At 41.3% G+C, this 12,322-nt stretch overlaps 1 protein-coding gene across 8 annotated transcripts in view; it reads left to right on the forward strand.

Annotated features, from left to right (window-relative positions):
* LOC117902688 (AF4/FMR2 family member lilli) overlaps window positions 1-12,322 on the forward strand; it is a 91,530-nt gene that overhangs the window by 686 nt on the left and 78,522 nt on the right. For 7 of the 8 annotated variants that reach the window (XR_004649420.1, XM_034814226.1, XM_034814223.1 and 4 more), the window contains exon 2: window positions 3,428-4,875. Coding sequence is in view for 3 of the 8 variants with exons in the window: in XM_034814228.1 (XP_034670119.1) it covers window positions 4,841-4,875 (35 nt within the window). In the remaining 5 variants the exon portion in view is untranslated. Of the gene's footprint in view, window positions 1-3,324; window positions 4,876-12,322 lie in introns of those variants that run through there. The other variant, XM_034814224.1, reaches the window with a different exon arrangement.

Raw genomic sequence — 12,322 nt, forward strand, 5'->3', positions numbered from 1 at the left:
CTCTCTATCACACACACATACACACTCTATCTCCCGCCACGCCGTTCGTAGAGGAAAGAAATTAATTTTGCTTTTGCATTTGCCTTTACCTTTTTTTGCTCTCTTTTAATTTTAATTTGCGTTGCGCAGCGAATTCGCGCGCAAAGGCACAAAAAATACAGTAATAAACGTCAAATGCCAGACGAACAATGCCGCCGCCGCCACACGCTCTCTCTCTCGCGCTCTGGCGCGCTCTTTTTTACTGTAAATGTTTTACATTGTGTGCGTGCGTGTTTGGCTTTGCTCGTTTTTTTTATTTTTTTGCTTTTGTCTTAATTTGTATTTATAACTGCTTTTAGATTGGTTTGCAAATATGTATGTACAAATAAATAAATAAAATAAAAAGTTTACTTTCTTATCAGTTTTCTATGCTCATGAAATATAGATGAAAGCGTGGACAGGGAAAAAAATAGAACGTCAAACACACCTCAATGACGATTTGATAAGAACCAGTGGTAATTGTTTGAAACCGGGAATTCCAATAGGAAAGGGCGCTCTCTCGCTCACCACAAAATCTATGAATACTCCTCCGTTTGGGCTCTGATGAAATAATGCAGCCTTATGTCGGCATTATCTCGGAAATTTATGTTTTCGAGTTTGTTTAGCAATAACAGTGAGCTTGCAAAAAGTAAATACTTTAAGCAAGCACTACTCGAATATAAATCAAGGGTCGGCCAGCAGATTTAGGGAATTCAGTGGAAATTCCATATTCCATTTGAAATAAAAGTTAAAGTGAAAGAATATTGATGTTATAAGATAATTTTAAATACGCTATAATATTTTCACCGAAATGGATGAGTATTTTTCGTCTTTACTTCCCTTTCTTTAAAAAATGCAGATAATGAATTACAGTTATTACATGGCTGTTATCAGATAGAAGGTCAAACTGTATACATACATATCTACTAAAACCTTTCCATTCAATAATATGGTGGGGCGGTCACAACCACAATCTTTGACTCCCTCCCTCTTTTGCCAAGTCTCATTCAACCCGTTCCTGGGTTACCTTTAACACAAAGTGAGGACGTCATGGAAATTGATTCATGAAATCAAATTACAAAACATTAAAACGAAACAATCAGCGGTTGAGCGAAGCTGTTGACACCCTTACCGATATTTCTATCGTCCGGATCCGGATCTTTGGGTATCTGTTTAATAACAGCGTTTATTTGGCTTTCAAACCTCTCTTGAAAAACATACTAAAGGGTATTAAAATACCAAACAAAAGGCCAACAGGCGGTCGGGTGTATCTAGTAGCGTAACATGTAGTACTCCCAAGCAGATGAAAAAGATGAAGTGTGTGTGGTGAGGAGGAAGAGGAGCGATTTTCCTTTTGTTGTTCGCACGGTTTCAAATTCCAATGTATTGGCAACTTGCCAGAAGCAGAAGCAGCAACGAAACGTAACAGTGAGACGTGCTCTCTCTGCCTCGCTCTCTCTGTCTCTCGCAATCCGTTCTCTGACAATAATTCATTCATGCTTGTATCAAATTTGCTGACAGGAAATCAATGAGAAAACCATTCAACAAGTAATTGTTATATTAATGGCCAAGTTTTCCATTTTCCTAATAATTTTCCCTTTAAAATTAATTCAATCTGGGACTAACATCGCTCTGTAAAGACGATCTTTGCTGCTGTTGTGTCCGCTGATTAACAGCTGCCAGCTTGTGCCGCTCTCATGCGCTCTATGCGCATGCTCACTCATCGGCCTGCTCTCTCTTCCATTCTCTTTTGCTGGTTCCGTTTTCTTGTTGCCCCGCATCTCATTTATCGGCGTTTGTTTTGTCAGTCTCGTCTGAGACGCCGTTCGTTGCTCGCGCCGTGTAAAAAATGTAAGAGCGAAAATTGCCGAAAAACGAAAGAGAAATATGTAATAAATTCAAGTGGCAAAAGTAACACACGAAAATCATCGTGTCATTTTGTGTGCCTTCCCCAAATGCCGCCACCGCTACCGCCCACCCTTTGAATCGTCCATTCGCTCGTTCTCCAATCAAAAAAGTGCCCATAAAAATATTCCACAGAGAAGTGCAATAAATGTTTTTTCAGTGTGCAAAGTTCAAAGGCAAAGCAAAGGCAGCAAAAGCATAATCAAATGAAAAGGCAACGGCAAAAGAAAAATCAAAAGTAAATTAAAATGCAAAAGAAATAGCAAAGCAAATGCTAAAAAGTGCTTTAAAGTTGATTAAAATATATTTATAAAAAGAAATGAAAAAGCAAATAGTAGAGCACACGCCGCCTTGCCGCCAGTCCGTCCCGTCCCCTGTTTATACCCTATCTCGCTCTGGGGCACACACATGGCGGCAGGCAGTTTATTTTTATTTCATCTGCACATTTTCAATGCAAATTATTATAGAAATCAACAGATAAAATACCACAAAAAAATTTCGCTTTCGCGTTTCAATACCAAAAAACAACGAAAACGGAACCAAAAAAGAGATGAAACAAGAAACGGGCGCAAGGGAAAAAGAAACGACAAAAAAAAAGTGAAATGCGCATTGACTTTCGGGAACGTTTTTATTGTCAATTTTTCAAACGACCGACGACCGTGTGATTGTGTTGCTCTCTCGCTCACGCCATCGCTCTTTCCACTGCTCACCTCGCTCTCTCTCCTCTATATCTCTCTCAATCACTTTGGCACGCTCACTCTCCCATCGTGTTCGCCTTTTGCTTTGCTCTTCAGTTCGCATAACGGAACTGAACTGCCTCGGCGGCTGTCTTCTTATTGTTGTTAGGCAAAAGCAGAACCAGAGACAGAAAAAAAGTTGAAGAGGTATGCGTGCGTTGCCCTTTGGCTCCGCATTTACAACTACAAAAAAAAACACAACTACACTCATGAATGAACGAATGAATGAATGATGGTTGTTGTACATGGAGCCAAAATCCAGTGAAAGACGCTTCTAGATAATTATCTGTTCATCTCTTAAACATTTTTGATTTGTACTTAACACCTGCTGTTCTTCCATCAGCGGAATGAAATGCTCAATGCTGGCAATGCTCTATGTAATCTCTGTGTGTAAGTGTGTGTGCGCGCAGTGCTGCAATTGCGATCAACAGCTGTTGCCGAGAGAAGAGCAAGAATTTGGAGAGAGAGAGAGAGAGAGAGAGAAAAATAAGCACGCGTGAGTGCCTGCTTGACTCTGTGTGTGTGTGTGTCCTTGCGTGTGGTTTTTGCTTTTGTGGTGTTTTGTTGGTGCAGCTGGGACGATATATTTTCGTGATAAATGGGAAAGGGGAGATGTTTGGAGTTTATTGTGCTATGTGAATATCAGGGATGCTAAGAAAACCCTATCAAATAATTATTATTCATATCCATGACGAACTTTTGTACTTGCAAGACAATTTTTAAAGCCAAAAGACAATTTAAATACAAAGTTCTCATCAATTTTGCAGCCAACTAAATAAATAATTCTATCAATCGCCTCAAACAACAAGCAATACAACAAAAACAAAAATAAAACGACAAAAAATGGGACAACACCCAAAATACAGCAACAAAAAGTTAAACATGTAGTTACAACACAAAAAAAAAGGAAAGATAAGAAAAGCAAAGTTTATTACGAATCGCATTAACACAGAAGTAGCCATTAGCTTTACAGAGAAAAAAAAAGAAGAAAAGAAGCATAAACTTTAGAGAGCCTATAAAAGTACGCCTTCCAATAGTTATTATTATATACAAGCATTATATACAGCCTATATACATACATACATATTACTTAGCCATAGCACATACAAATTCGATATGGATGGTATATACAACAGGAGGAGGAGCAGGCTGATGACGACTCGTGGCGGAGAATCGTGGTTAAAGTGCGTTAAAGTACATTCTAACGGTGCAATCAAATCTTATTAAATATAGCCACACACGATCATAGTATATAGAATACAAATATATATTTCTTATATCAAATACTCTAAACCATTTTTACAATCCGCTTGAAAAATCAAATCAAATCAACAGCAAACGCAATTACTTTAGTAAAAAAATTACTTTAAACAAGAAGAAAGATAGCAAGCAAGAAACAAAAAAGAAAAAAAACAAAAAACATTCAAAAAAGTCAAGTGCAAATTAAAAAAAAAAAATTATTCTTAATAGAACAAAAAACGTCAACAAATTATTAGAAATATTAGAGATTTCAAATATTAATAACAAAAAACAAACAAATTGATCCTAAATCGTATTTCTTAGGTATTAATCAAATGAGGAAAATAAACCAATTTTTATATATGGTAAATGCGCCCCAAGTGCTTAAGCAACAACAACAACAAACACCCCAAAAACAAAAACAAAACTAATGTTAAACAACAACAACCTCAACCAACAGCGAATCGAGCAATATTATCAATAATGAATCATTAAATTGTTAAACGTTAAAGATTAAATGTAATGTAAAAACACCAATTAAATTAAAATAAATCAACAACAACACTAAAACACCAACGCTAGTAACCTGCCAACAAAAGACACCAACAACTCATGCGGTGCCTGATAAATTACATCATCGCCTTACAACAATCACCACAACAACAGCAACCACAACAACACCAACAACAAGCAAGTGCCTCCGCCTCCCCAGAGGCCAGGGGAATAGGAATAGGATCAGAAACAGGAACTGGACTGCGCACAGAGAGCTACGTGGGCAGCCGCTAAATCCTCCCAGATATCTTATCTTGGATTAATCATCACTCAGCAGTAGCCGCCACGCCCCAAAGCGGGTGGATGGGGGATGCGTTCTATGAGTAGCGCGAACGCGAACCCAAAAACAATTGCAACACCTTTAACTTCACCAACGATCACAGCAGGATATGGATATACATATGAAGAAACTAACTAAACCACGGTAAGTCCTCCCCACTATGTTTGTAATATTAAACCTATTAGTAGTAATTCTCCCATTTAATCTCCCATTCAGTCGAACCTGTACGACCATCCGTACATACACACGAATGCATAAAAAAGTTGAGTCGCTTTTGAAGGCGACTCTCAACGTTCCCCCTCTTTTTTCATTTAATACTGAAAATTTTAAAAATTAAGTACATTTTTGGGTAGTTACTAGTGTTTCAGCATCATTATGATCGTGATCATTATAAGCAATGTATCCTTTTGTTTATGCGAAATTAGACAGCGATTCAATAGCTTTCGATATGTTTGAAAAATGTCGAAAAGCTTACCAGTAATAATCAAACTTTCAGTCGAAAATTAGTTGGTGGATGGACAATAGATAGAAATCGTGTACGCACATGATTAAATCAGATTCTTTCTCGCAATAACTTGTCTCATTTCTGTAACCCTTTTATTTTTCACTCCCACCTCCCACCACACCACTTTTGCATTACTTTTTCGTTTTCTCTGTTCCTGGTTGTATTTCTTTTTATTGTCAATGAGCTGCTGCGGCCACTAAAATGTATAATTGAAAATTGTACGCCCACATTTACTGCACACAAACACACACGAACAAACATGGAAACATAGACACACATACACAAAGATACGTCCGAAGAGCAGTCAAAAATAAAATACATGGTCGAAGCATTGCATACTCTGTAAATACACAAGCAACAAAAAATATTAAGTGTAAATAAAAAGTTAATTTTGAAACAATTTTTGATATTTATGAGCTAGTTTGAAATATTTTCCACGTCGATGATACCCTAGCTACCTATCGTCCAGGGTATGCAAAAACGGTCCCCAGTTGCTTGCTTTTAGCGCCATGCAATAAACAGAGCAAGAGAGCTGTTGTGCTGCCAAGTTTTGCTGGTTTTTCTTTGCCTCCTCTGCTTCTGCTGCCTGCAGACGGCTTCCTCTCTCTCTCTCTGCCTAGTCTTCTCGCCAACCCACCCCTCCACCTTGAGCTAAGTAGAAAAATGTACGTGTGTTTTTTTTGTGTCTTGTTTCGCCTTTTTGTTGCTCTTCTTTTTCTTGGGGCGGCGGGCCTTCGTCTTCGTCTTCGTCGCCGTCGCCACGCACTGTTTCCCCATGGCTAAGCCATTGTGCACTTTTCGCTGCAATTTGTCGAAAACTTTTCTTCGTTTTTTTTTTTGTTGCTTGTACGAAGAGTACATTCTTATACTCTGCCACGCTTCCATGAAAGTTTAACCATAACAGATTTCTTTAGACCTTAGAGCTTCCTTTTGGGTCGCAAGGTGGGGCGCGGCTCCATAATGGGGTCGCGAAAGTCTTGAGCCCTCATTTTCTGGTCGAGATGAAGGACGAACTTGCGATCGATCGTATTTTCACGATTCTCAGAGAAAGGACAGCCCATAGATCCCATAATATATATTCCCAATTTGACTGTGCAACACCTGGGCCCCTGCCCCGCTCTGCTTTCAGTTCTTGGTCATTTTATGACTTTGCGCCATGGTTGTCTGTGTCGGTTAGAAAAACGTACAAAACGTGTGCGACACACTCAACAAACTGATAAAATTTTAATTTCTCCAAAATTGAAATTTTAATGTGTGTCTAGAGCGCGCGGTTTACCAGGGCGACTCTCTGCCATTGCCCGACCCACTCTTCCACTGGTGCACTCTGTGGCATCCCCTAAAAACCCCTAACGCTTACCCTAACCCCTGCCCCTGTGTGGCAGCCACTCACACACGACTGCAAAACTTTTTGGTTTTTGTGGGTTCTGGCTGCGTCAAACCCCCCCACCATCACCACACACACACCCACCCGTCCTTGGCTACTGCAGTGCCTGCGCCCCCGCTCGTTCTATTGCATTTTGGGTCTGTCCCATTCTTAGCCGACTTTCTATCATTGGCGGCTGCTTTTGGCATTGGCCAAGAAGCGAATTTCACCCGAATCACCGCCTGCAATGCCTTGTGCATATTATAGAGTTGAATTATTAAAATTTCTGCTGGCTGTGTGTCAGTTATGAATATCTAAGTGAGTGGCAAAGAGGGAAAAGGAGGTAAAAAGAGGAAGAGAAAGATTCAAAGATTGGCCACTGAATAACGATTTAAATCAAATCAGTTTATAAATTAGGATTGGATACGGGAATGGATATTGTAAAGGAAGCCAATGGGAAAATGGCCTGCAATGAAGAAAAAGGAATAAACACAGAACAAAACAGTAGAACAAATTACAAAGAATAATTTCATAATTGTACATGGAGGTGTTTTGTCGCCAGAGATAAATAGTCTCCTCATCAAACTGAATGATTCGACAAGAGTCAACACACACTGAGAGAGAGAGAATACTCTTTTGGCCATGATGCCAAAAAGTCATAGAGCCGCTTCACTTCACCTCATCTCCCGTAATCATCATCATCATCATTGGCCCACTTAAACTATTGACCTACACACCTAATTGATATGCCATACGTAAAGTTAGATATCAAATTGCGGTGTGCGGTCGCTCGGTGTTTTACTGTGTGTGTGTGTATGGGTCGATAGGAGACGGAATATAAAGAGAGGCAGAAAGAGAGATGGCAAGAGATTGGCTGGAGCCTTGGGCGGACTGAAATCTCTCTGGGGATTTTATTTTTTATGTCGAAATTATACATTTTATTATGTAATTTTAATGCTACAAAAGACACACCGTGCAGCATAAAAGTAGCTGGAGAAAGGATCCAAAGTGGTGGTGGGCTTGTAGGGGGATGGGACAGGGGACGGTGGAGAACAACATGCAAACTAAACAGTCATCCAACATTCCTGCGTCTCATACCCGATTCGTGCTTTATGCCAGACCATAAATCAGCAACAGTTAGAGAAAGGACACCCTTAGAAGAGGGTCCTTGCACGAAAGAGGAGGTGAGTGGGTAGCCCTGTTCCCATTTTGTATGCAAAAAGTGAACAAGGTGGAAAATAGAAGGAGGAGAGGAGAGCAGAGAGCAGATTGTGTAGTAAAAAATAAACAACAAAATCCCAAGACGACATTTCGACTATAGGCACACCCTCTCTTTAGTTTTCTCTAATTCTACTTTCGGAACAGACTTCCTTTTGTTCTTGCAGCAAGAATCAAAACGAATGCAAAATATATATTTTTCTTCCGTATGAATTATAGTAAGAGAACGAAAGTTTTAGGGTTATTTTTGTTGGTGTTCTGATTTTGCTCAAGGACCTGGAAAGCAAAGGGATCCTGAGCGCGAAGGCACATGTGTAATTTTTATGCCTTATAAAAACCGAAAACCAGAAAACCGAACAAAAGGCATCGAGCGAAAGAGCACACACACACACACACACACACACACACACAACATTCATCCCATGACAGATGTTCTGCCAGCCGTAGGGGTGATGGCAAGAGGCAGCAGCAAAGAGACGGACAGAGACAGACCGATAGCCAACGGTTGAAGGGGAAGACTGTGGAGTGTTGGTTGGGTCGGTGGAGAGAGAGAATTGTCATTGAGGGGCAGCCAAATTGTTTTATGTCTATCGATAAAGTAAATCACTTCCCTCCCCCTCTTTCCCCTCGTTCGTTTGGCGTGCGCACTTTTGTTTGCAAAATAATTCGCTTCGTACTTTTACAAGGGTTCCTTTTTTTTGTTTACTGCTGCAAGGTACATAGAAATAGCAGGGAAGGCCGTGTGTTTATTCTGTGTGGCTGTCCTTTCACCTTGCATTTAATAAACCTTGGACTGGTATCCCAGTTTGTGCTTTGACTGTTTACGCTTTATATCTGTACATTCCCCGCCTCTCTCACTCTCTCTCTCTCCCTTACTGTCTCTCTTTACTTAATGACCCGAACCTTGTGTTTGATGCCCAACGAGAAAAAAAAACACTCGCAAAGAGAAAAACGAATCTGAGCGACAATTGGCACGTGTTGGGATTTGTGTATCATGAGTGAGTGTGTGAGTGTGAGTGAGTGAGTGAATGCGGTGAGCGAATGCCTGTGTGGCAGTGTGTGGAAGCGAGAGCCAGGGAATGGGAGAGCTTAACTCCAAACAAAAGCGCCTCTGCAGCTTATCAACGGGTGTTGGGGTGGTGGAGACAGACCAGAGACCGCACACACTGATTCCTACGATTCATACATGCATACATAAATGTACAGATGCATACATGTGTACGTAGAGATGTCATAGAAGAGCTAATTAAACATTTGTTGCCATGGGTACGATATAGCGGCATTGCCTGCGAGTGTTTGGCACTTACTTCATGTGGGTGGGATAAAGGAGGGGTGAATGCTTGGGTTAAGCCATAACTTTGTCTGTAAAATAAAATGAACATGATTAAATTGAAACATTCTTAGTTTATTGAGAGACTGTTGAGCAAAATTCTGTTTAAAATGTATTCAAATTTTAAATATAGAAAAACTGTAGCGGGAATGATTGCACATCTTTTTTCTATGGGTCTCAATTGGAAGTTACGTGGGACCCAGCACTCGCTTTAATGGACTTTTCTGCGAAAGCCACTCCCAGACGCCGCGACCTGATTACACTGTCCGTCCTGTCCATATTGTCCCATCCGTTTCCGTTCAGCCCCCACGCCCGACATGTCCAAAGTGTTCTCTCACCTAAGATCTGCATTTCCCTTTAGCCCCATTGCGCCCACCATCTAAATGATTAACTGTTGCACACCGTACCGTTGCCACGCCCATCAGTCAGTAGCAGTTAAGCTGAAGGACACACGCGAATCGGCGGGAGGTTGGGGTGGTTGGGGTTGCTCTAATGTTGTGTGTGTGTGTGTGTGTGTGTGTCCATGTCTATGTGCATGTCCATACCCCATCTGCCTGCCTCGGCCTCTGCTGGTGGGCTCTTGGCCAAGTCGCGACATCGTTGTCGCCTTCGACTCGCACATTTCACACACAAGTGTTGCCACTTTAAGACAGCGCGAACAGCAACAAACTGCACAACCTGCAACTTGCCACCGACAAGTGGGCAGCCCCCCACCATTTGACATTTGTTGTTTCTATACTTTTGCCTCTGAACGCAGGGTCTCTTTCGTGAATGGGTATTATAAGTTAGTTATGATGTTTGAGGGTAGCACCAAATAAGTTGTTCCTTTGGCCTAACGCGACGTTGTAGCTGCCAGAAGGCTCAAGTCATGAGTGAAGCAGAATGGTTTTCCATTTATATCAACTGTGAACTCCTCCTTGATCTTAGCTGATCAACAATGAAGCTGCTCGTCTCGAGATGCACTAGCGAATGGTTTAAAAGAGAATCCCCATGAATTGAAAAACATAGGAGGTGACATGTATACATATTGTATGTACATTTTGAGACACTGTACTTTCTAAAGTCCTTCTTGTTTGCTTCTTTGTCTTGTTTACCCTTTCCTTACCCACACAGAGAGGGAGAGGGACACAGAGAGTGTGTCTTTCCACCCCATGGCGGATACAGTAAATAAGTTGCACTTTTCCGCTGGATCAAAGTATTGGGAGACGGGAGTGGGAATGGATACTTCATCAACCTTCTACTGGCTCAGGGCTGGTGTGTGGCCGTGGGGTGGGACGGGACGGGACGTCCTTGGTTGTTTTTGTGTTGCCCGCCAGCCCAGCAATAAATATAAAAACAAAAACTTATTTGCCATTTACTTGCAGTTGACTTTGTTCCTTCGTTATTAATATTGACAACACGAGACGGGGGGGCTGAGGCGGTAAAGGACACTTCGACAAAAGGGCGTCGGGTCTTTCGACATTGCCTTGCCCCTTAACGTGTCCTGTGCTGTTTGTTTTTGCTCTTAATGCGCTCAAAAACTGGACGGGCTATAGCCCAGTCCATTTCAGCCCTATATCTTCCTTGCTCTCCCTTCTCTCCTCTGCTCTCTGTGCTCTGAAGCACTTCCGGTGGTGCTGCGAACGGGGGATAAGTTGCGTTTTGTGGTTAAAAAATGTAACCCGAAGCTTTATTGAAGGACTTTTTAATGAGTGTTTGTGTTTGATTGTTGGGAATTGGGAATTGCATTGAGGGAAGTCGCTTCTTGGCTGAAGCAAAGAAGAAAGAAAAAGAGAGAGCAATGTCGTGAGAATCGTTCCCAACTTCGTGGGGTTCGTTCTCTTGCAAAAACCCACATGGTTCTCCAGTTGCAAGAAGAGCAAGATCATCATCAGTTGTAGAATGTTTACTTCCGTTTTCAGGAAGTTTTTATCTCAATACAGCAACATAATAAAACGCAAATTCTTTATAGTTGAAGGAGCTCCTATTCATACTCAAATCTACCCAAGTCGATTCTCGAATGAATGACGACTCTAAACACTCATAGATAAGTCTTTCTTTGACTCCAAATTAATTGAAAAATGTTTATGTTGAAATATAAAAAGCTCATCCGAAATGAAACAGACTGTTTTTAATTTTGTTTTCATTTCACACAAAAATTCTAACAACGCTGGAATGGGCTGCAAGTTATATTGAACAGAGGGGTGAGTGAAGCTGTCAAGCGTATGTACAGATCGTACAAAAAAGAGAGGGAGAGATTGGCAGAGAGAAGCATTACCTTACCCTGCATTTAACGGAGACTTCTTTCGTGTAGACTTTCGTGTTTTTGGGCTCTTCCGCTCGCTCTCCCTTTCATTTATCTCACTAGTCTGCTGCTATACCCACCGCCCCCCACCCCTGAAGAGTCTGGTTTCGTTTTCTTTCTCTCTTCTGGCTGCTGCTGCTCATCGTCGCACGTTTACCGTTTACCATAATTAGGTGTTAATTTGACATTTTGCTCAACATTCGGCAGCAACCAACCGAGATAGCAAGCGAGAGAGAGTGAGGATGGTGACAATAGTTGAAATATTTATGCGCTGCTTGTATGCGTGTGTGTGTGTATTTATTATTTATACGCATTTGTATGAGTAAGTGCTTTTTGGCCCCCGCCACTATCTCGCTCTTTCTCTCTCTCTGTCTCCCTCGCCATGTTACTGTCTGCCCTCCTTCTCCGCTCAATTGTGTTGTTGTTGTTTGTTTAACGATCGATAAAATGTTGTCGTTGACGCTCCTCTGCTCTGCTATGCACAGCTCGAATGTGCGTTTCCTCTCCCGCTGTGTGCATGTGTGTATTAGTATTACAATGTAATGCTCGACTTCCTCCTTCTGCTCCTCCTCTTCCACTTGTGTTATGCTCTGTAACACTCTCTCTTCCGCTCTCTCTTTCTAACCACACCACAAAGTGCGAGCATCGCCGCCACACATTCTCCACTGCCTTGCCACTTCTTTCTCCCCTTCCTTCTACCTCTTCTTCTGCTGGGAGTGCATTAAATGTTCCCTTCTTCCGTTTTTGCTTTGTTGCCTTTCTTGTATGTTTTGTTTATTTGATTAGTTATCGTATAGCTTTTAGTTGCAACATTATTGCCTCGTAAATGTTTATCGATTGCTTATCGAATGTGGGGGATATCCTATGACTCAAAAAAAGGTGGCAGGGGGG

The sequence above is a fragment of the Drosophila subobscura genome, chromosome U, assembly GCF_008121235.1.
Source record: "Drosophila subobscura isolate 14011-0131.10 chromosome U, UCBerk_Dsub_1.0, whole genome shotgun sequence".
Taxonomy (NCBI): Eukaryota; Metazoa; Arthropoda; class Insecta; order Diptera; family Drosophilidae; genus Drosophila; species Drosophila subobscura.